The 23,167-nt window shown below is 42.2% G+C and overlaps 3 protein-coding genes across 14 annotated transcripts in view; 1 reads left to right on the forward strand and 2 right to left on the reverse strand.

Annotated features, from left to right (window-relative positions):
• Window positions 1–1,331: 1,331 nt before the first annotated feature.
• On the forward strand, window positions 1,332–9,266 carry stk36 (serine/threonine kinase 36 (fused homolog, Drosophila)). Of its 2 annotated transcripts, none has more exons than XM_037119914.1 (20): window positions 1,332–1,801; window positions 1,880–2,020; window positions 2,133–2,210; window positions 2,849–2,979; window positions 3,077–3,326; window positions 3,744–3,837; window positions 3,946–4,127; window positions 4,211–4,374; window positions 4,464–4,569; window positions 5,712–5,819; window positions 5,899–6,075; window positions 6,152–6,246; window positions 6,332–6,395; window positions 6,491–6,601; window positions 6,695–6,769; window positions 6,864–6,981; window positions 7,068–7,194; window positions 7,287–7,467; window positions 7,668–8,579; window positions 8,970–9,266. In XM_037119914.1, the coding sequence occupies exons 1-20, from the start codon at window positions 1,718–1,720 to the stop codon at window positions 9,063–9,065; spliced, it is 3,294 nt and encodes a 1,097-aa protein (XP_036975809.1). In that variant the 5' UTR covers window positions 1,332–1,717; the 3' UTR covers window positions 9,066–9,266. The 2 variants fall into 2 exon arrangements, with proteins under 2 accessions (XP_036975809.1, XP_036975810.1); XM_037119915.1 differs by having other exon boundaries at window positions 6,155–6,246.
• Window positions 9,267–10,321: 1,055 nt separating this feature from the next.
• atf5a (activating transcription factor 5a) lies at window positions 10,322–15,227 on the reverse strand. The gene is made up of 4 exons (XM_037120676.1): window positions 14,940–15,227; window positions 13,716–13,964; window positions 12,226–13,414; window positions 10,322–12,131 (listed from the first exon to the last, which is right to left on the reverse strand). Exons 2-4 carry the CDS (start codon window positions 13,855–13,857, stop codon window positions 11,945–11,947), a joined length of 1,518 nt encoding a protein of 505 aa, XP_036976571.1. The 5' UTR covers window positions 13,858–13,964; window positions 14,940–15,227; the 3' UTR covers window positions 10,322–11,944.
• A 6,914-nt stretch (window positions 15,228–22,141) lies between these two features.
• The window catches only part of phldb1a (pleckstrin homology-like domain, family B, member 1a), a 30,966-nt gene continuing 29,940 nt past the window's right edge, over window positions 22,142–23,167 (reverse strand). For 8 of the 11 annotated variants that reach the window (XM_037118908.1, XM_037118913.1, XM_037118910.1 and 5 more), the window contains one exon: window positions 22,856–22,996. In XM_037118908.1, coding sequence (XP_036974803.1) covers window positions 22,856–22,996 — 141 coding nt within the window. Of the gene's footprint in view, window positions 22,997–23,167 lie in introns of all 11 variants that reach the window. The other 3 variants (XM_037118918.1, XM_037118917.1, XM_037118907.1) reach the window with 1 other exon arrangement.

Genomic DNA, 23,167 nt, shown 5'->3' on the forward strand with positions numbered 1-23,167 from the left:
GCGGCCACTTGGGGCGAGCAGCAGGCCTATGATCACGTCCCAGTGCGCTCATCACATCACATCTCCTTCTCCCAGGGCTCTGTGTGCTCACACATCATTTCTGAGATGGCGATTTTGTCTACATGTTATTAAAAAACTGCAATTAACGCGGCCATTTTTCATCAGCAGGCTGGATCAGCAGAAATATGTCCTCCATCCCAAATGTTAATATGTAACTAAGGAGAAATATTTAATAACTTATAAATAATAATCAGTTGGTTTCAGACATAGTTAAATAAGGTGAATGTGTCACAATCACTTCGATTTTGAAGCTGAATCCTCTTTGAGGAATATCAGATTACTACTGCGGGTCTGTACCAGCTGTCCCGTCACGGAGACAACATCTGTTTCTCTGTGTTAGTCGCGTACGACATCTGGCGGACAGCAACAGAACAACTGGGGTCGTTCAGTTTAAAGTTCCTGCTCGTAAGAGTTGTTTCGTCAAATACTGACGCTTTGGGATAGTGGCTGGCCTGTCCTACAATCCCAACTGGCCATTATTTGAGGCAATGTGTAGGACTGACTACTGGTACTTTCAAGAAATATCCTCAAATTAGATTTTGTAAAGTGGATTGCTGACTAAGTGACTAAGTGAAGGCAAGTATCAGTACAAGTAGAACAGTCTGTTAATATCATCACTTTTGCTGTTATGCAGCATTAATAATCTGTTCAGAATGATCAATTCAGTTTTATCATCTAATACATCTTTAATAGTTATCAGTAATGTAATAGGCCTAATGATATGACACTGACAGGGGCCTTTCTGTATAACGACAACGTTACATTTTGTTGATGATACTTTTATACTTTTCCTTAAAAAGGTACATTTACATTGTGGTATTGATACTTTTACTTCAGTAAAGGATCTGAATCATACTTCTTCTACCAGCACATTAACTCAAGAACAGTAATCGAGTACAATGATGAAGTATTTCCATTTCCTGCTACTTAATGAATTTAGTCTTTCTTGCTACTTTTGAGACTTTTAGTACATTTGATATCATACTTTTACTCACTCCAAAGTGTGACTTTACATTAACATAGTTATCAGTGTGTAGTACAACATGTTGTGTATTAAAACCAGTAAGGTGATCCAGGGTGTGGCGCCCTCTGCTCCTCAGACGAGCTCTCTCTCCTCCACCTCACCGACTGCTTTGTTTTCCCTTCCCAGCCCGTTGCCATGAACGCAGCAGTGGTTGCTAGGCTAAGGACCCCGCCGCCATGTTGTCCACAGAAAAGCCAGTTTTAACTTTCATAATACATGCACAGAAAACACGTAATGACATTATAAAAATAACAGCTGGTTGTGAAATAAGCCATTTAAATGCCACCTACATGAATTCTGAGTGTTTGTGTGGCAAGTCAAACGTATCTTGTGACTTTTGTAAAACGGCAGTTAGTTAGACTCGCTCACAGGCGACTATCACATCTGTTGTCACCGTCCAAAAAGTAGTGGGAAACAGCAGCACCGCTAACTTTACTAACATTAGCATCTATACAAGGCTACTAGTCATACATTTCGACTCGTAAGGTTTACTGTAGTGACTCCAAGTGAACACGTTCGCGTAATTGAACAGAGGAAATGACAGTTTGTGTCTACAAGTGGAACAGAGAAGTTACCCTCCGTCAGGTGTGAGTGGACGTTAGCCTCCTGCTCCTGCTGCTGTTCGCCGTCGACATGGACTCGTATCACGTCTTGGAGCTGGCGGGGGAGGGCTCGTTCGGTCGAGTTTACAAGGGAAGGAAGAAGTTTACTGGCCAAGTAAGTAACCAGCTAGTGTTGGAATAGTGTCGTTTGTTCAGCTTCAGTTTCACCGTCCTGTCCATCCGTTGTCTCCAGGTGGTGGCTCTGAAGTTCATGCCCAAAGTGGGTCGTTCGGAGAAAGAGCTGCGAAGCCTCAAGAGGGAGATCGAGATCATGAGAGGTCTGGAGCACCCAAATATTGTCCAGCTCTATGACAGCTTTGAGACTGAAACTGAGGTATGTCGCTAGGAACCACAAGAAGCATCTGAAACGAGTTCCACAAAAAAGTTCCCATCACCTACCAAGCTAATTCTGTTAACATGTGAATTTATAATAATGTTTGTTCCAGGTTGTGGTTGTAACTGAGTATGCGGAGGGGCAGTTGTTCCAGATTCTTGAGGATGATGGGAACTTGCCAGAGAGCCAGGTATGTATATTTACAATCAGCTGGACTTCCACCACATTCTGGAGGCAGATATTGTACTTTAATTCTTTCACATGTATTTGATAACTTTAGGTAGTTACTAGTTACTTTGCATATTTAACAGTGCATCAGAGCAAAGTTTTAAATAATCCTATTTGTAATCACATCCAAAAAAGCATTGCTTCTGATAATCTGAATTCTGGATCCGATAATCGGCCTGGCTGATAATCCGTTGTCCCACAGAGTTGTATGAAGTAACCTAATGTCATACTTGAACAAAGGTAAAGTTATCCTGTTAAAATATAACTTTGGTAAAAATTTAAAGTCACTCATACATGTAGTACTTGAGAAAAAGTCTTAAGGTATCTGACATTAAATGTGCTTAAGTATCAAAAGTACAAGTAAAGGTAAATTCTACATATATTTGAATGTACGTATAGACTGTACGCTATGAATCGATCAAGTATCTGCCTGGCAGATGATCAGATCTGATATTCATTTTTATGATCATTGGGACAGGTGTTTGTTTTATTCATCTCATTGTCAATGAAATAAATTAATTCAAGCATGCTCTCATTTAGCTTAGATTTAGACTTGCTGTTTCATATTATCACCATTTGCTCTTCTTCCTTTCCTGTAAGGTCCGTGAGATCGCCTGCCAGCTGGTCTCGGCTCTGTTTTATTTGCACTCTCATCGCATTCTCCATCGAGACATGAAGCCACAAAATATACTGCTGGGGAAAAGTGGAGTGGTGAAACTGTGTGACTTTGGGTAGGTAGATGCTGATTATTTTTAAAGAAAAAAGCTTATTGTGTCAGTAATTTCCACTAAGATAAACTCTACACTCTGTGATGCAATCTCGCTGCAGGTTTGCACGGGCCATGAGCGTCTCCACCTTAGTGCTGACATCTATTAAGGGAACACCACTGTACATGTCTCCCGAGCTGGTGGAGGAGAAGCCATACGACCACACTGCTGATCTCTGGTCTCTGGGCTGCATCCTTTATGAGCTCCACACGGGGGCGCCTCCGTTCTACACTAACTCCATCTTCCACCTGGTGCAGCTTATTGTGAGGGACCCCGTCAAATGGCCAGACACTATGAGCGTCGCCTGCACGGTACAGTACAGCTCCAGTCTCGTCTCTTTTCATAACTGGTGGATTTGCCAGTTTTCACTGGTCTATTAAATGGGAAAAATGCTTGTCACAGATTTGAGGAGTAAAGTAAAATCCTCAAACTGCATTTTTTGTCCAGCTTATACTCCAAAACCCAAAGACTCTTTATTTACTGTCTTAAATGACAAAGAAAAGGAACAAATCCTCAAATGTCCTCGAACAATTCCTCAGAGCTGAGAACGGCAAACCTATGACATTTTTCTCCAAAAAATTATGAATCGATTATTAAATAGTTGGCAAAAATATTCTTTCAATCAATTAATCAATTCTACATCTTATTATTAGGCATTATGTGTTCTGATGTATGTCAACAGAATATATTGCTTTAAACACAGTGCTTATCTCATAATTCCCTTACAGAGTTTCCTTAAAGGTCTGTTGACCAAAGACCCTCAGAAGCGGCTGTCATGGCCGGACCTCTTGCACCATCCCTTTGTTGCTGATGCTGTTCTAGGTGAAAATCTTATTCATAATGGAAAATATCTAAATATGCATGTCAGTTGTCTGTTTTTTTAAATGATTCTGATGTCTTATTTTAACAGTTTATTTTGTGTTGACACAGTGCTCTCCGACACCGGTGTTTTCAGCCCTCTGACAGTCACACCCAGCCCAGACATGCTGGCGCTGAAACTTCAGCAAGTGGCGGCAAAGACGGTGCCGACGTCTGGACAGAGCAGATTACTGTGTAAGGCCAGGGAACAGAAGGACAGCAGAGGGAGACCAGTAGGCAGTGACGGCGTGAAAGTGAGCCAAAAATTGATTTCTCATTCTCAAATTCACGAGTAAATTCACAGAGGAGTGTTAAGCTGTTCCGTGCGCATTAACAGAAAAAGGATGGAGCGGGAAATGAAAGGGCTGCGACGGCAGCAGCTTCCCCGAGAGCCAAACCCGCCTCCAGTGATGTGTCTGATACCTCGGGTCCGTCACTCGTGACCGCTGCCAATCAAAGCCTCAATCCGAAGAAGCCAGCCCACGTGAGACCAAAACACAGGTGTTTATGGAAGTTCAGAGAGGAACATATAATACACTACTCAGTCAGACTGATCTGTGTGTTCACGTTTATCTGGATGTCCTCTGCAGGGGTCAGATCAGCAGGGACTATGAACAGGAGTTCCCCTCTGTAGTGGTTGGACCCCGACTTGTGCGGAGACACAGTGAGGACAGACAGACAGCACTGCACAGGCAGGTTAGTGTCGACTACCTTTTCCAGTAATAATGACATTTTCTACTTAAGGTTTTTCACATTTGGTAGTAACATCTGTCCTGAGTCATCCAGTCCCAATTTGATGGCTTAAAGCCCGTCAGTTCATACCAGGTATTAAATGCATCTTGAGTGACCTCTTATGATCAGTTCTCAGTTTCCCGCTCTATATGCAAATATCACCGGAACAAATGGAGAAATTTTTTATACAAAGAAATAAAAATCACTATGTATGATGTTTGCTGAATTAACAAGTAGGTCCAAATCATTGCTAATGTGTTGCAGACAGTGTTTCAAAAAGCTTATGAAGTTTCTCTGTATGGAACAAGTCTTGAAATTGAGTGTTTTTTTAAGGGAGTCTGGGGACTTTCTTCCTGGACGACTAAGAAGTAGCCTTTATTAGTTGCTATCCAGTGTGTTTGCAAAATGTAACACGTTCACTGTCAACAGATTTTGTCTTTTTTTTATAAACTTATTGTAAATGACGAAATCAGTTGCAACAGTTTGTTCAAACAGCTGTCGGGAGGTAAGATGTACTTTAGACATGGAAACAGACAGGCTTGTTCAGAGATGCTGCGACAAACTGGCCCTGTTTACAAGGAAAGAAACAACTTGATGTAATCCATTGAGTGCCGAATTTACAAAAAAACCTGAATGATACAAAATTTGAAGTAGCTGTTTTACTAAGTTTGTTTTTTTTCTCTCTTAAAGTCACACGATTTGTAAGGGTGTCTTGGGACATTGTGGTAACAAGTTCATGGTTAGTTGAAACAGACTCAAACATGAGACATCTCCTACTAACACTGGCAGGTTAGAGAGCCCAAACACCTAACTTACATTACAGTGAACTACATGGAAACCATCACCTCTGAATGTTGTCTGAATGATCACATCTCAAATGCATCCTCATGGCGTTCACAGCTGTACTCAGTGCTGTCCACTTGTGATCCGTTCAATCAGGATACATGTTGATGCCAAATTTGACCAGGGCTTAGAAAATGTGTCTAGATCCATGAAAGAGAGTGTTTATCTTGTCTTCCAGTTGATGTTTCCTGGCAATAAAGCAACCGTATGCCTTCTTAAAGGTAAATGTGTCTGACAGGATGGATGATTTCTTGTTCTTTCAGGACGATGACAGTGAGGACTACTGGGCGAAACTGTTGCAGGAATCAGATCTAAACCAAAATACCATCACACCTCAACTTAAATCCAAGATCTTGGAATTTAAAGCTCAGGTAAATAAGGTTCCATTTTCTTTTATTGATCCTACCGTATAAGTTCTTTTGCATTTAGTTCCTTTGTTTGTTTGGTCAGCTGACGGGTGGCATGGGTCAAGAAACGTGGCAGATTCACCAACCGCTGAAAGTTCTACGCAACCTGATTCTGACGTCCGACCCTGAGAAGTCGTACCACATCGGCCGGGAGCTTGGACTGCCCCATGTCCTCTTCGAGCTAGTCCATGAAACTGTCGCAAACTCAAATTTTGTCAAGGTTAGTTCTCGGGAATTGATTCCTATTAAAGATTGCATTATTGCTGCAACTGACTTTCTTTTGTACTTCTGCTTAGCAGCCAAGGAGCGTGCAGATACTCGGAGAAATGATTGTTGTCCTGATAATCTACTGGGAGAAGCACTGTGACTGGGCAGAAGAGGAAGAGCAAAGGTTTGATTGTGCCTTTTTTTCACTGAGGCTAATTTTGATAATTTGTTGAAACAGTCGCAGCTCAACATGTTCTCTCTCACTGTAGACTGGAAGAGTTCAGCAAGCCCTTCATCGCAATTCTCGACCAACCAAACCTCAACCCTTTGGCTGTAAGTGCTCACTAAAGTTAGTTAGTATAAACAGTTTCACAGTTAGCCTGCCAGTTACATGACACAGTTGATTTTGTGATTTCTTTTTTTTTTAGCCCCTAGCTGCCTCTGTTTTGTCTCTCTTCACACAACATAATGTCGATGTCGAGGTTGATATGGACACTCTCACCTCCTTGCTGAAAACGCTGCTTTTGGACACATGTGAGGTATTGAATCTGTGCCAAGTGTTCTGTATATTTGCAGATAATTTGACTGTGTTTGATACAAGTTATTCACCTTTGTCTTCCCTGCTTTGTCAGCCCCAGTTTTCTCTTCCTTCTGGTTGGGGACTCTGTGACGGTATCCTGTCTTTACTCCTACACACACTCTCTGAGGTCAGACCAAAATGTGATAAGAAATAAGTGTGTCTCAGTAGACATCAGAGAATAAATTGTCTCATTTTAAAAGCTTTTTTCTTTATTTTAATAGCATGAAAATTGCTCTGGATCGTCACACTTAGATCCAGAAGTGTTTCTGGATCTTTGGAAGAGAATTGGTGTTTCACTTACAAAGACAACACCGGACACAGTCTTCTGTTCAGCAAATGGTAAATGTGCATATCCTGTGATGCCCTTTTATAATAAAAACACTCAAGTTTTTTAACCATATTCCCTCATTTTCTTTTCACATCAGGGCTGTATTCCCTCCTCTCTGCCACTCTCCTTTTCTTCACCAAGGATCCATACTCGTGCATTCCTCTGTTCTCTAACCACAAATCAAAATGTGTGTACACTCTCGGCCACCTGCTGGGCACCGAAAGGTTGGTGTTTCCTCATTAACTTACTGTTTAATTTCAGAGCGGCGCTGCTTCTACGCCCGGAGCTAACAACAACATCTTTTTATACCCTATAGTCTCCACTTGTTTGCTGCAGGCGGTCCTGAGAGACTCGAGGTCGATGTGTGTCATGACAGCGTGTCCGTGTTGAGCTGCCACTTGTTGTGCTTTCCGTTCGCCCTGGACGTGCCGTCGCACAACATGTCGACGATCATCCAGCTGTATGACAGTTGTGGCATTGTTACGAGCCTGCTGCAGGTTAGGGCCCTACCGTGCTCCGATTAAGACCTCGCTGACAAACACAAGTCTCTGATGCAACACAGGATAACTCTTGCGATCAGCTCTCATCAGGCACACAACTGTACATCTTAATGTCTCTCGTGAGAGCATTGTGTTGTTTGTTGTCAGCTGTTTGATCTGTGACAAGTTGTCTGGATGATTTTGATTTTTTTTGACAGGTAATCCAAACTTTTCCTCCCCCTCTGCTGGAGCTGCCTCTCTCCCTGCTGAGCCGTTTGCTCCTGTGTGACCCCGGGCGCTCCTCTTCCCGCCTCAGAGCAGCTGCTTGTGGTTTTTTCGTGCCACCCAGGAACGAGCAACAGACGCCGCTCGCCAGAACCGCCAGCTCTTTGCTCTCTGAGCTGCTGCAGCAGGATGTTCTGTGGGATTCAGCTGTGGAGCTCCTGAATCTGTTGTCCCACGAAGCCCGTTGTTCCTCTCGGCAGTCCCGCCTTCGGCTTTACCTGGACGCCTCGGTGCTGCACCAGGCGCTGGCTCACTCTCATGACCAGATCAGGGCTGCTACATGTAGACTTTTAGGACATTTAGATCCATTCGGGCCTCCTACACTGCAGCCTGACACTTTTAAACGCATGATAAACTGTCTTCATGACCCCCGCGTGCCTGTACGACGGCTGTCTTGCAGGGCAGTAGGGAACTGGTTGGGATACATTGCAGCAGGGTTTAAAATGTGTGGGTCCAATGGAATGGGCGATGACACTACAGGGTGGGGCAAAGGAAAAGAAAATAAACCAGTGTTCAAGTGTTCAAACAACGCGAGTGCAGGAGATTCTGCCACTATGAGAGAACAGGCAGTGGACACTGAGGAGGGACGCAGGTGGGTTGAAGAAGCCAGGAGAACGGCGGCCGCGCTGGCGCCTCTGACCACTGACCCCGACGCCCTCACACGGTGCCACTGCTGCGCAGCACTGGGAAACCTGGTAAATGTCGACGGCGCTGTGTCCTGGCTGCTGGAGGAAGACGTGTCCAGCCTGCTTCTGAGAGCTGCGTGCACAGATTCCCATAATGCAGTGAGAAAAGCCGCCATAGCAACCCTGCACCTGTACAGCGGGCAGGACGCAATACGTCAGGTATTGAAAATGAACAGGTGACAAGAGGGCAGATGTTGACCTCACACCAAGTCTGGTTGTCTTTTCAGAAAAATGGTTAGAAAGACTTTTTTTTGTAATTGTTAAATGTTTTCATACAACATATGATACAAGAGTATATTAAGTTTTGTTATGGAAGAAACAATTCACACTTTTCCTTCTGATGCCTTTAAAATATACCTTTTATTCAGTAGTGTTGCCTAAAGACGTGTCGGTCCTTTTCATGTGAATTTATTTTCTGGTTTTATTTCATTACATCATGATCAGTCTAATATTTATACCTCCGTACGCGTGCTGGCACTTTTAACTCAATTATAGATACTTTCAAGTGAATCTTTTTTTTTTTTCATCTCTCTTGTAATTTATCTGAAGGTCCTGATATCCCTCGACGCCAGTGAGAAACTTCTTCATGCTTCCCAAAATGCACCTCCACAGTGTGACTATCATCAGCTCATAGGGCAGCTGTGAGTGGGTCCAGTTCACCAGGAGAGAAGCGGATTAAAATGTCATGTGTAAATAATTTTTCTCCTTTTTCATTTTAAAGTTGTGCTTCATCCTGCCGTTGAGCAGCGTGGTATGAGGACTGCAGACTGCAATTTTTAATTTTCTGTCTAAAATTTGTCTGAAACAGAATGAAATAAAAAAATTAAAATCACTTTTCTTAATGAAGGTGTGTGTTGGCATCACTCATTTTGTGGTTTGTGTGTGTTGAAATAGAATATTTTGTCTGATGTGTGATGACACCAGTTTAAAAAACATGTAATCCACATTCTTCTTGGTTTTATTTCGTTAAGATGTTCTTTTCTATAATGACTATTGCACAATAATAATCAGGAGAGACACAGAAAAGTGGAGGAATTATCAACTGGTTGTTTTTGTGCATTTTGTGTTCATGTGCAGCTCATGTCATTGATTTTGGCTTTTGTGTGTCCTGATCGAATCGATCGTGTAACAGTAATAAATCTTTGTTGGGCGGATTTACAGCTTTTTAAGGCAAGTTTTTAGATTTTTGAGGCACATAAATGAACTTGACATGATTCATTTAACTGTCGGCCCGCAGAAAATACCTTTTTTAAATGCTTAGATGATTAATTATATTCAAAAATTTTCAAATGGTTCACTTTGCATCGACGGAACAAGGACGGCTCAGTAGGAAGAAGAGATTGATGAGCGCAGTCAGTCCTGCTGGTGTCCGGGCCGCCGCGTCTGATCAGGACGGAGCGCTCGTCGGCTTCCGTCGGGCCCTGAAGGTTTGAACTTCGCGTTGTCAAAAAACTACATTTATCACATTTTAAAAAGGCAGGATTTGTTTTCAGGCGACACATGGTATTTTCTGTGTATTGCCATAAATCGGCGCTGGGGGAAAAAAATTAAACTTCGCAACTCGGAGTGAAAAAGTTTACAAAGAACAGAAACCACACGGAGCTGTTCTGAGTTGATGACACACTTTATTTAAAAGGGGAAAAGTAAAGTTGATTTCACACGTTTATGATCAAATGAACTTGAAATTACAAAGCGTTTTAATGTTTCTGTCATAGCACACATTTTTGGTTTTCAACAAACGCAGTTGATAGTACACCGCACGGGCTCGAACATGTCACACGAATTTCTTCTCCAAAAAAACTGATCAAACGTTATAAATAATTGTCTATAAGTCGGCGCTCACATCCGTGATTGTCTTCAAATAAATATGCATAGAAAAAAAAATCTATAATCGTATTAAGTTTTTTTTTTAAGTAACAGTAGCTGTTATCTGCTCAGCGACAAATGACGTGAAAAATAATTTAGAGCCTATCTCCTTCCACCAAAGCCACCAACTGCAAAAAAGCCTCGACAAATAATCTAATGAGATTTGTTTTTTTCCTATAAAGAAAAAAAGGCTAACACACTCCAATCCCTGAACATACAAAAGTTGTTACAAATTAGTGCAGATCAGCCAGAGGCCTAGAAAAACTTATTGCCTTTATTATAAGCAGTTTAGAGAAAAGAATACCCGACTCGTTTCTGAAATCCTACATTTCCTATTCCAAGAGAGAGAAGAGATGGGAAAACATGCACATGGAGGCTCTTAAAACTCCACTACTTACAATCTTTGTACAATAGCCTCAGGAAAACTTTTTTTTTTTTTTTTTTTTTAAATTTTTATTTTTTTTTTACCTCCGGAAGATGTAGAGAGAAGTAAAATCTTCACCATGTTAAAGGAAAGAGAAGTCTGTAGTCTCCTGCCATAAATCATCCATTATTACTTGTAGGACTGGGTGGTGGACAAGTTGCATATCCTGAGCTGCAAAACACATTGTATTACTTGCAATATATATGCAAAAGAAGACCTTGTTTTAATTGTTTTGTTTGTTTGTTTGTTTGTTTTTACAAATTGCCAAAAACAATAAATTGAAGTTTCCACCTTCAAAACAGTGCAAATGATAAATCAGTTCTCTTTTGGTCACAGAATGTATAATTTGGACACTGGACAAAAACAAGTGATTTGTTACATTTAAAGTAATGCAAATAACAGGAAAAAAGCAAATGTAAATACAGCAGATAAAGTAATGTTTTAACAAAGCAGGGGAACATGTAGACATGAACAAGGGGGGGGGGGGGCAATTAAATCAATGCTGTAAACATATGTGGTGCTGTATTAAACCTGAAGTCAATCAAACGCTCTGTCAAAGAAAAAGTCACAATATTAAAATGATAAAAAACAGTGTTAAAAAAAGCTTTTTGTCCTCGTTTACATCGGCGGCTCTATCCGCAGTCGTCAAAGTCAACTTCAACCGCAGTCCTAATGATGTAAAATATTCATAGTGTTTGAAATATAATTCGCTGATCAAGGGTGCTGTTAACGATTCTAGAAAAGTATTTGGTTTGAAAGATGCGTTAAAAATGGAATGACGCTGTTTCAAATGTTGACAACATATTTGACCACTGAGACAGCGATGGACAGTAAAAACAAAAAAATAGAAATAAAACATTTAATTCTATTGCTGACATCAATTCCAATGTAAGGCTATTTAAAAATATCAAACCTGCATAATGAGTAACATCACTTCTTCAGAAATAACCCCAGATCAATTAGTAGATTCACGCAGTGCGCGATCTATCAAGAATGATTGTCGTTTTAAAGCATTGCAATGCCACAGTGCAGGCTCGAGAGATCAGAGTGCGGAAGCAATGGAAGCATTTGATAGTGTTGATTTAAAATGTTAAAAAATAATTCACATTAGCAAAGCATGCATGTACATCCTGCCCGCCATGAAAAAAAAAAAAAGAAAGAAAAAAAATCATCTTAAAGACACAAACATTTTCCCTGTTACACCCTCTTTAAATGTACTTGCAGGAGCTTGGTGTTACGCTGTCGTGTCCTGCTTGTGCCTTTGGCTGCGGGCCTTGTAAACTTCGATCAGCAGGTCTTTGACGTACTGGATTTCACGTTCTACCGACTCTGCCTTGTCCCGGAGCTCCCGGTTCCTCCCTTCAAGGCAGTGCAACTGTTCCTCCAAAGAATCTAGCTCCGCCCTTTTTCGCTGGCGATACCTGCGTCAAGCAAACAAACATTAAAAAAATTAAGATCTTTATGTGTCACACCACATCACATGTTACATTTCATCAAGTTGGAGCCCAAACAAACCTGTGAGCAGCAGTTTTGTTCTGATCTCTCTTCTTCTGTTTGCGCTCTCCACCTACAGCTGGAATGTCGTCCACTTCGTATTTCAAAGCACAGTGATCATCCTTCACCCTGCATGCTTGTCTGCACCCTGAAGACTCCAAGGTCAGACTCTCTCTCGACATTAAAAGACACTCTGGGCCCTGATCTTCCAAGAAATTGCAGTGTAAATCGTGTTGCGCTATCTGCAAACTCTCTGATTTCACCTGCTCGTTGATGTTGCCTAAGAAGCTGTGATAGGCCTCAGACTGCGATGTTGCTGGAAGGTAACAACCTTCGCTGATCTCCGATTTCCAAGAAACGCTGGCTTTTGTCACCTCCACACTAGCTTTGATAGTATTAAGCACCTCGTTGTTACTGGTGCCTCCGCTGACCTCTCTCATGCTATACATCAGCAGATCCTCTTTCTTATGTGAGGCATCAAGTGATCCACCAAAGCCAAATCCACCACCAACAACCTTCGCACCACCTATGACATCTTGACTGAAGCAGCAATTCTTCTCGTCTTTTGGTAGAACGGCACATCTCCTGACCTCGACTGCACTGCCCAGACAGTAGCTCTTCCCTACCAGCTGATCGTCCTCTACGCAGCCATAGCTACCGGTGAGGGTCACCGCTGAGTTACCTGAGTTACATCCTTTGGAACTCAACAAACTGTTATCATAGCCTTCACTGAACCTCACGCCATCAGGAACCCTTTTCCTACCACACCCACTGGGGCGACTGCAGCTGTACGGGGCGTGTCTTGGAATTTTGGATCGCCCAATGGGCCCCCCACAGATACTCAGCAGGTCCAGTTCTCCCGTTGCCAGGGTAACAAGAAGTGGGCTGGTTTCCGATTGGTTAGATGTAGAGTATGATGCGTATGGCAGCTGAGTGAACGGCTGAGGACCCGCCGGCAGTGGACCCCTGTCGCATTTTCCCAGCCTCGGCCCTTTCTCTTGCAGTGGTTCGGACAGGAAGTAGTCCTCCAGTTGGGCGAGTTCCTCTTGCAGCAGAGAGGTCATGACCTCCAAGTCAGAGGGCACCTGGATATCATTCTGAAGGGGTGAAGGGGGAAGGGAGGCATTGGTGGAGGAGGGAGGGGAAGGAGGGTTTGGGAGGTACGAGGAGAAATCCACTTCTTCCGTCATCCAGTCAGTGAGACCATCACCTATTGAGGGGGGAAAGTAAACGCAGTCGTTACATGCCATTCGGTAGACGAAAACATTACAGCTGAATAACATTCGTGCAAAAAAAAAGATATCAGTCATTTAACATCAGACGTAGCATTTTTCTAACGGCATAATCTGATCGACGATAGTAAATGCAACGCAACATTTGTTGAAAAAAAGTTGCAGCATATCAGTCGTAGCTAGTTTATTACTTACTGTTCAAGAAGGACGAATGTGCTGCAGTGCCGAGCCCACCTGAAATGGGGAAAAATATAAAAAAGCGTACTCGCTGCAACTCACCAATTAAGTGCTGACTCTCCTCTGACACCTCCCCCCTGCACCCCTGTGATTGGCTGTGGTTAGCCTGTGGGTGAGAGAGAGCGAGGGGGTCTGCCGGGCAGACACGAAGAGTCTTCCAAACAGGAGCTGATGTTGCCATCATTTTGTCTGTTGGTGCTTTGATTCAGTCCAAGTCCAAACATATGCTGGGAGCAAGCGGGGTCTGACAGATGGGCCACAGAGAGCAGGGCTGGGTGAGCATAATGAAACCTAGAGGGTGAACAACAGAGACAGGGATCAGAAAATGTGCAACCTGGGACCAGGACTATTGCTCGTGCCGCCCTCAGCAAGTTTCTCAACGGGACTCAGAAATCACCTGCAAGTCATCACAAAAGATCATTCTGAGCAGTTAACTCCTGAACTCGTGAATGCATCTTTTTACAATCTATCAACATACAACATAAATATTAGTTATCTAAAATAACATGAAAAGTCAACTCATCCAAAACAGAACTGGCACATCCGTGATACAGGTTCGAGAGCTGTGTCCATTGGGCTTCGACCAGCCCCTAAGCAAAAAACAAAAAAAACGCACTTGACATCCTCAACACACGTGGGACCCAGTGATGCTGTCAGCGGCCCAACTGTTGTCAAGAAGCACCAAAGAGCAACTCTCCAGACACCCCAATCATTAAATCGGATTAGTGCAGATGATCTGCTTCCAATCGCATGTTCCTTTTAAAGTAATCACCTCTGTTAGATCACTTAAGCAGTTTAGGCAACAGTAATGAGGTGTCTGAATGACAACAAACCTGGCAGCTGAAAGTGACAGAAATGTCACACTGCATCTCCAGTTTACAGTACATGGGTTTAAAGCTACACATTTACATACACCATCATACTATCACATAGTAGTGAACACACCTCTGATACTAACCCAGCCATGGACTCATAGTCACAGCAAACAAAAACAACCTAAATCCAGTGAACCTATAAATAACTTTATAGGTTCCTTTACCAAACCTCAGAGGGAAAATGTGCAATTTAGGCAAATAGTCTACGTAGAGATGTTTAAATGGAAATAATTGTATGAAGCCGAGAAAACAGCCACATAACAAACTCCGCACTTGTAACACACGAGCAGCAACAACACACTGCCAACAACAACAACAACAACAACAACAACAAACAAACAAACTTGACGCAGCTGCATGGACAGAGAGGGTTACAGAGAGTTTCACTTACTCCATTATTGCTGAGAAATATGTAGAGCACTTGGGGGTGCGTTGCTAAAGCAAAGCACGACTTCTTCTCGGGTCCAACAACTTCACGAGTTTAAAGAGCCATGTTTGAGCTCGGAATATCCGGGGCAGCGCGGCAACAACAACAAAAAAGGACGAGTTGTTGCTTTGTTGTGGTCGACCTGTAAACTGAGGAGCTGCTTATTGCGAGAAAGCATCAGTTCATTCACACCTAGCAACCAACTGCGTCACCGGGAGGAACCGTGGTGCTGAGTGTAGATCCCTCCGCCCCCACACGAAGGACAGCCCACAAACTCACTACTGCCAGGCTCCCGTAAGAAAGTAGTTACTCGCTCCTTAGTTAAAAAAAATAAAATAAAATGAAATAAAAAAGTTAAACCAATTCATGTAGTGCTTTGTGATTAACCTAATTTGTTCTTTTACAGCCACAAAATGGCGACGTCTTTCATATTAAAAACTACGGGAAAAAATTAAACAGGATGGAAGCGAATATAACTTTATTTAGAAAACTGAGCTGAAGTGCAAATGGGTTAAAACATACTTTTCACGTGTAATAATTAACTATCTTTAAAAAGAGGGTAAGGGGAGTTGATGAATTTAACGTTACTTTAAGTTTGAACTGAAATTGCCTAAACTTAACAAACTTCAGTAACAGTGGGTAAATAATTAAATGCATGTGGTGGGGGGTTCCAACTGAAGGGATACAACAAATAGTGTCTGCTAAATGTAGTGTTTATATCCCAGGGGTAATCTAAGAAGTAATCACAAACTGTAACGCGTTACGTGACGTCATTGTTTTTTCCCCATAGCCAGCTGTTGCTACAGTAACGGGGCAGTGTCTCTAGCTCGGGAGCTCGGTGGTGAAGACTACTCCCTCAAATAACTACCCGTAAAAATAACGTAGAAGGTTAATTAACGTCAACGCCGCCCTCCAAAACACTCCATTACAGTTCGGGCACTGTACTTTTACTATGTGGCGTGGCGGTTTTGTTTTGGACGGGGACTATTTGATTCACAGCGCACTTTGTTGTTCAGTTGAGGCAGTCTGTTGCATCTCCGTTGCATCAGTGGTCCGCGCTCACAGCGATTGGCTGTGCGTGCTCCGGCTGCGCGTCCGTCATTGGTTGGAATCCTCTACAGGTGAAATTTGATTGGTGGGTGGTAGGCAAGGCAAAGCGTCACTGTGTTGTTATCTTTTTTTTTTTTCTTCTTCCTGCAGTGCAGACTGTGCACATGTTTCAGGTAAACAAACCGGGCGTGGGTACCAGTGCTGCAGTGTTTAGAGCCGAGATAAGCTTAGACGTGGTGTGTTTCAGCCTGTGCTTATCTAAGTCTTGAGGAAAAAGTCTGTCCGTCTGATCAGACAGTTGAAACAAACAAACGAGGGTCTACTTATACTTATATATTTTTTTAAAAAAACAACTCTATAGTAGAAGTCAGTATTGTCATCAGTATCAGAGCAGTTACTCAGTTGTACTTATGTCAAGTCATGATTTAATTTTGTCTTCTTTTTTTTTTTTTTACTTTTGTAATCAACAGCTGTCAGCTCCTGTGGGTGCCAACTTTCCTGTTATTCAATGAGACAACTCAGAGTTAGTGAATAAAGGGAGATAAGTTATTCACCCTGTGACTGTTATCCTAATGTACTTTGAGAACCCTTTTTTTCCAGGCTAATTCAGTCAGACGCAGCTGTCGGAAAGCAAATTAATTTACTCGTAAAGACTGTCGATATCAATTAAGCGAGGAATAAAGCTTTGTTTTTCTCCTTTCAGCAAATCCCGACGCTGAGTGAAAGTGCTGTTCTCCTGTTGCTATAGTAATAGCGGACACTGCCCCCTATTTTAGACTTGTTTTCTGGTTGCTGTTGCCATGGGATTTGCATCTCTCTCTCTCTCTCTCTCTTTCTCTCTCTCTCTTTCTCTCTCTCTCTCTCCATACCTGCTGGTATCCTACCACCTCACCTCCGCTCCCTGTTTTTTTTCTGCACCCCTCCTTGTCTCACCATTCCTCCATCTGATTTGCTGAGTTGCATCTCTGTGACAATATCATTTTATGCCAAAAACCAATGGGCTTATTTCTACTTCTGCTGAATTTGCATATTGACGCTGGCGTCTAGCCTCGGTAAGATTCCAGAGAGCAACATGTCTGTGTATTGACTTAATGTCGGAAAACATCCAACTTGCATTGATTGTACATAATCACTTTATCCAGGGGGTTGTTTCCAGACAAAGAGGAAGCGTGTGCTTTGAATCAAGTTAATCTACACAAACTCTTTGTAGATTATGTTGAAGTAAATATTGAGTAGAACAATCTGTGTACTGTGACACACACAAGTCCATCTGTGTTAATCTGAGTCATAAAGGGACAGCCCTGTCACAGAGGAGCCATTCAGCAAAATGCCCACTGAGTGGTAGCTACCATGAGTGGAGCTTTGAGAGATGTGTAGAAAGGCAACCTGATGCAACCTAGATAAATGTGGTTGTAATGGAGACCAGATTGAGATAGTAGCTGGTGAAGTTGGAGGGTCTCCCAGGAAATCGCTGACTGCTCTCTCTGTCTGTATTAATTGGTCCACCGAGGGCTTCCTGTTTGCGCATCATGAGAGAAATCCAAGGTGTTCATGACAGCACCGCCACATTACCCCCTTGTATCCACTATTAAGTACAATTTCCTTTGTCACTATTTGGGAAAAGATGTAAAATGTGCAAATGAAGCTTCAAAATACCTTTAATTCCCCCTCTTGCATTAGATAATCCAAAGGGCTTAGTGTCTTAGAGCGAAACCCGGGTTGATCTAAATTTCTCAGGTTGTTAAAACATCAGGGAGTGAAGGGAAGGCCGTTAAACTTCGGATCAAACTTGATTTCAGATCTTTGTTATTATATGATAAAATTGCATTTCAGAAATACGGTCCACATCGCTGTCCACCAGTTGATACCCATAATCATTGTCTGAATATTGTGTACGAGCCCAGAAGTCAGAAAAGTGGATGCTGCATGCCAAGTGCACGTATGGCACGTTAGTAGGGGTTACACCATCATTTCATCATCATCTCTCTCAGAATTTATTGTCCTCAACTTTTGCCCCTCTTTGAACATGCGATGAAAACATGGAATTCAGTTACGACTTGTGAATGGGAGCCTCTCTGAGGGGATTTGCGGATTGTTTTTTGTGTGTGTGTGTGTGTGTGTGTTCAGCCTACAAATCACTAACCATTTGTTTCCATGTTTGGCACGACAACAGTTAGTAGAGATCTCGAAAAAAAAAAGTGACGAGCATAATAAAAATGTCATTCTTATCCGGGCTGAGTTAATCTGCATTCAGCCACGACGGATCTGAACCTGTCAGTCGCGGGGTGTTTATTTACTATCCCTCAAGGACTTCATGGTAAATTAGAGGTGTTTGATACGAAGGACCACAGCGTCGGCTTTGTCCTCCTTTGGGATGTGACAGCTTGTATAGAACATCACTCCTAACTAGCTCTAAGTCCTAAAGGTTGTCTCGAATGAAGAGCCAGACAAAGCTCGGCATACACAGGCCTGGCAAGAAAAAAAAAAACTGAACTCCCTGGTTTAAAAGTTTGCTGTAGTATCAACAGGGTAGTAGATTGTAAGATATTGTTGATGGAGTCAACAAAATTAACTGTAATCAAATTAAAAATAAGAATTAGTGTAAAATACTTATCGAGGGTCACAGGTTTGTACTCAGACTGACTGTTCGTGCATCACTTGCCCATTTGCAAAACTGTAGCTCTTTAAGCAAACAAGTCCCGAGTGGTTCCCCGGTGTCATTCGCAGCACTCAGGCCGTGTCGTGCCGCCCTGCAGAGCCATGTAACCTCCAGAGAGTCGGTGTCTGTCACCTCTGAGCTTTACACGGCCGACAGTCTTTCAGGCCATATGGTTCGTGCTCATAACGCATTTATGCCGTTAACTCAGCGGACATTAACTTAACAGCTGCTCAACTTTATTTCATACGTAACCTTTTTTTATAACGGTTATTCAACAGTCTCAGTTTAAAAGTAATGCTTCTTCACGAGGGGTTCCCAACCACCGGGACGCGGACCTGCCTTGGGTCTCAGTAGGAACTCAGGGGGCAGATGGAATTTATATTCATGTGATGCACTGTGTTTACATTTCACAAAAACAATGTAAAGATATAAATAAGAAAATTAATATGATTTATATACGTAAAAGTTTAGATATCCCACACACCCACAGCATAAAAGAGCTATAACCCTAACCCATGTTCTATGTGACCTACAAGCAAAAGAGATGATCAGCAAGAAGATCGGCCCCATCTTTTTATTCCCTCTAAAAATAAAATCACAGGGCAGCAGGATCATCCTCTGTAACACAAGGTGATGGTGCTCATACTGCTGTTGTCCACAGGGCCCCCCCTTTGCTACTGCTTTACATTCATCTGTTTCAATTGGAACTATCTGAACATCTGTCTTCTCGGTATATTCCATTCCCTTTTCACGTTTTAGCCATGCGGGTGAGCCTTTTGTTTAGAGTGACTTAAATCAGTTCAGATGCATATATAGGTCCGACATCACCCAACTTACAAGCAAACAAATAAACTTACACTTAGGGCGAAAATCAACACCATAGTGCCCCTGACAGTGTTCCTCAAAACGGCCAAGTTACAGACAAGGTTTAGTGGCTCTGTGGAACTTCTGTGTGGTGTTGGACCACCACTGAAAATCTGACCCGGGTTCTGAACAGAGAAATCTCACAATCCAGCAGCATAAAACAGCTTAAAGAAGATCATCCACCTTGCTTGTGTAGGCAACCGAGAGCTCACATAACATAACAATCAGCTCACTTAAGGGGCCAATAAGAAAGCGATTCATACGTTCACACTGATACAAATGATTATACAGAATCCTGTTTAATAATGATCAATCCTTTCTGATGCACTTTCTTTAATATGTATCTATGCTAGGACTGAGAACTTACAGTATGATACTTGCAGTAACATCAAGTTTTCACACTGCAGTGATATTGGAAAGCACTCCCCTTTGATGGCTGATAAAAAGAACAATATTCCTCTCTGGGGTGCAGTTGTGGCATCCACAGTCTATGTTTTTGTTGGCCTCATTAGGTCAGCGCTGGTGCTCATCCTCGTTTTTCCCCCTCCGGATATTTTTCAGATGGTATTGTTGTGCTTTGCCATGAAATCCGCAAAAAAAAAAAAAAATCATGTTCCTTGTATTGTAATTTAATGATTTGTATGTATTGTGGGAACCCCTATTCTGAATTAACGGCTGTCATATTACATCGCCTTCAAAGGGAGCGACGATGATTTGTTCAAAGCGTGCAAACATTAAGAGTGAATTTCACAAGTGGATCAGATGCATTTAGTGAAGGCTTCTTTCATCTGCCGTGTGTGTGTGTGTGTGTGTGTGTGTGTGTGTGTGTGGGCATGTTCGGGGCCGGGCAGGAGATATTTCCCTTTAATCTCCTAAATTACGCTGAACTCACATGTGGATATGAAAACTTATAAATTACAAATGTCTGGCGCTGAGATGTTATGACGGATGTGCGAGCGGAAGTCTCTGACAGCTGATGCTATAATCTCTCCCTCTGAGCTGAGACACATCTCCATTTCATCAGAAAACATTTTTTTTAAAGGGTTGTTTTCAGACAAGGTTAATATCCCCCATTAATATTGACAAAACACATGCGAGACGTGTGGTAATTAATTCACACCCCGACTGTCTTATTTGTGCTCCAAAGGCCGGCCCGTGTGTGTGAAAGTGAGGGGAGATCACCCCTGGCTCATTAATATTTCACCAACAATAAGGCTGGGTGTCACTCACGCTCATCATCACGGCAGTAATGAGCTCACACTGCCCTCTTAAAGATCTGTTTATTATGCAGCCGGGCGCGCCGGAGACTCAAAGATACTGAATGGCGCCATGTGTGAAAATCTCTCCCAAGGTCAGAGACGCGCAGACGTTGCGAACGTTGTCAATGAAGCTGCGGGGAGACAGACAGAGTCGTCTCTCGAGCCATAAGAGGGAACCTTCACCTGACAGAGGGTGAGGTGGAGGTTCATTTTTAATAAACATCGCTAAAACATCACATGGTTTTTGCTGCACACTGTGAAATCAAAAAGTGCTGAAACTAATCGGTACCTGTCAGGGGTAAGGTGTGTTTCCACGATTACTTAAACCTTCTCGCAGATCCCTGCATAAATTATCAGTCATATTTTATCATCTATCTTCACGTGTGCCGACCCGGGAGCCTGAGAGGAGACACGCTGCCTGAATGTTTTCATGTAGGAACTTGTTTATGGGGACTTCTTCTCCCTGAGATGTTTTTTTTTCTTCTTCTTCTTCTTTTATTTTGTACATGATTTAAAATTTCCCGATGTTGAATCATGCATGTTAACTCGCATGTAATTTCACTTCGTGTTTTTTTCGTTTTCATGTGGACCACCATCGTGCGGGGCGAGCCATGTAATTAATTACGGCGTGCCAGAAACACATACACGGGGGTTTGATTTGAAATAGAAACATCCGTAGATAACCAGAGTTAACGAACCAATTAACTAACTAAACCACCTGACTGTTGTTGTGTAAATAGGGAAGAGTCTTAAAAGGGAACACCTATTGTGTGCTCTCGTCTAAAAGGAACTGCTAGCAGCTCATTAGGAGATTATTTAAAGAAAGCTGGTAATTAGAGACTTGTTTGCCAGAAACGGTAATTAAGGAAGTGAGAACTTTGTAGCTGAATTTCCTCAGTTTAGCCAGTTTGTCAGCAACAAATTAATTCATCAGACAAACAAAGCCACAGATGCTTCATATATATATATTTATATATCTATATATATATATATATTAGATGGTAGTTTTACAATATCATTACAGGGCTGTTATTTATGAATTCTGTTAAAATGCTAATAAAGTTTTTCTTAGCATATTTATATAAAAAACAAACATAAACACTGTTTAATCTGCCTTTGGAACAATATGTAGAGTGATATTAAAGGTGCACTATGTAATTCTGGGGAAGGAGTTTTAATCAGAAGAGAAACCGATTAACAGAAAAAACAAACAAACACAAATGACTTATATTTGCGGGACCCTTCTAGCTCCACACAGCATTCTGGACATCTTGTTTATTCAGTTATGGAAATATACCAGCAAACTGATTCTGAATTTGTATTATCATGACCTCAAAATTGTGAATGTTTTATTTTGGAGTTTGAATTTCTTTTTCCCCAAAAACCACAAAGTGCACCTTTAACGTCCGAAGTATTTGGCACCATTGAATAAGTAACACATGACTCTCTTTTAAAATATTTCAGGATATTTTCTGCTAAAATGTGTCTGCTGTTTAGCGTTGGTTTTTTTTTTGTTTTTTTAAATATCAAGAGGCGACTTTATAAGGTGAGAAATGTTAACAAGCTCAAGAGAAAAAGTACAAATGTATCAAAAAGGAGGAAGAAATAAAAGAGGCGTCGGTTAGAGTGATAACACTGCATGCATAGTTCAGCTTCAGCAGTTCGAGCTTATATGAAGTAAGTGTTCCTCCTGAAGCCTCAAAAAAAAAAAATCATATTATTAATATTAACATTTTGGTAACAGAAGTGATTGATCTAACTGAGATCCACTGGCAGCTTGCTCGGACTATTGTCCTTCTCACGGAGACTGAAACATAAATACAACTCTTAGAATTATTCAGTCATTGCTGAACCCTCATTTGCTCAAAGGCATCAGGCTTCTTTTCACGAGAGCCCCAGATAATTCATCTCTTCGAATGTCCGATCCGTCGCACATCAGGTTGTGTGTCATCGATCCCAGCTGTGGCTGCGGCGGGGGAGCGGCTCATCAGGTCGGCTCGCAGGTGTCTGGGCGCTCGCTCAGTCAAAATCTGTCACCCAGTGGTCCCTCAGCTCATGAACTGCGTGTAGCCCTCGGCGCCCGTTACTATGACATCCATCCAGATCCTCATGGCCTCCGGGGACGGGGCCACCATGTAGTAGAGGCGGTCGTGGGTTTTCACACAGAAGGTCAAAGACGGGTTCGGGCTCTGGGGGATCACAGGAGGGGAGAGAGGGGAGACTTTTTAGATGGAGGGCTGCACCTGTTGCACGTTTATCCTCAGAGACATTAGTCAAAACAACTGAATATATAAATGTGTGTCAAATTAAGAAAAAAAAAAGAACAAAATATAAATCCATCCACACCGCTGAAATGAGCT

This window comes from Acanthopagrus latus, chromosome 13 (assembly GCF_904848185.1).
Source record: "Acanthopagrus latus isolate v.2019 chromosome 13, fAcaLat1.1, whole genome shotgun sequence".
NCBI lineage: Eukaryota > Metazoa > Chordata > Actinopteri > Spariformes > Sparidae > Acanthopagrus > Acanthopagrus latus.

Coding starts and splice junctions, on each gene's coding strand:
- stk36 (XM_037119914.1), top strand. CDS start 1,718: ATGGACTCGTATCACGTCTTGGAGCTGGCGGGGGAGGGCTCGTTCGGT. Junction 4,570..5,711: donor AGACAGCACTGCACAGGCAG/GTTAGTGTCGAC, acceptor TTGTTCTTTCAG/GACGATGACAGTGAGGACTA. Junction 6,602..6,694: donor TGCTTTTGGACACATGTGAG/GTATTGAATCTG, acceptor CTGCTTTGTCAG/CCCCAGTTTTCTCTTCCTTC.
- atf5a (XM_037120676.1), bottom strand. CDS start 13,857: ATGATGGCAACATCAGCTCCTGTTTGGAAGACTCTTCGTGTCTGCCCG. Junction 13,415..13,715: donor GGAGAGTCAGCACTTAATTG/GTGAGTTGCAGC, acceptor CCCCCTCAATAG/GTGATGGTCTCACTGACTGG. Junction 12,132..12,225: donor AACAAAACTGCTGCTCACAG/GTTTGTTTGGGC, acceptor TGCTTGACGCAG/GTATCGCCAGCGAAAAAGGG.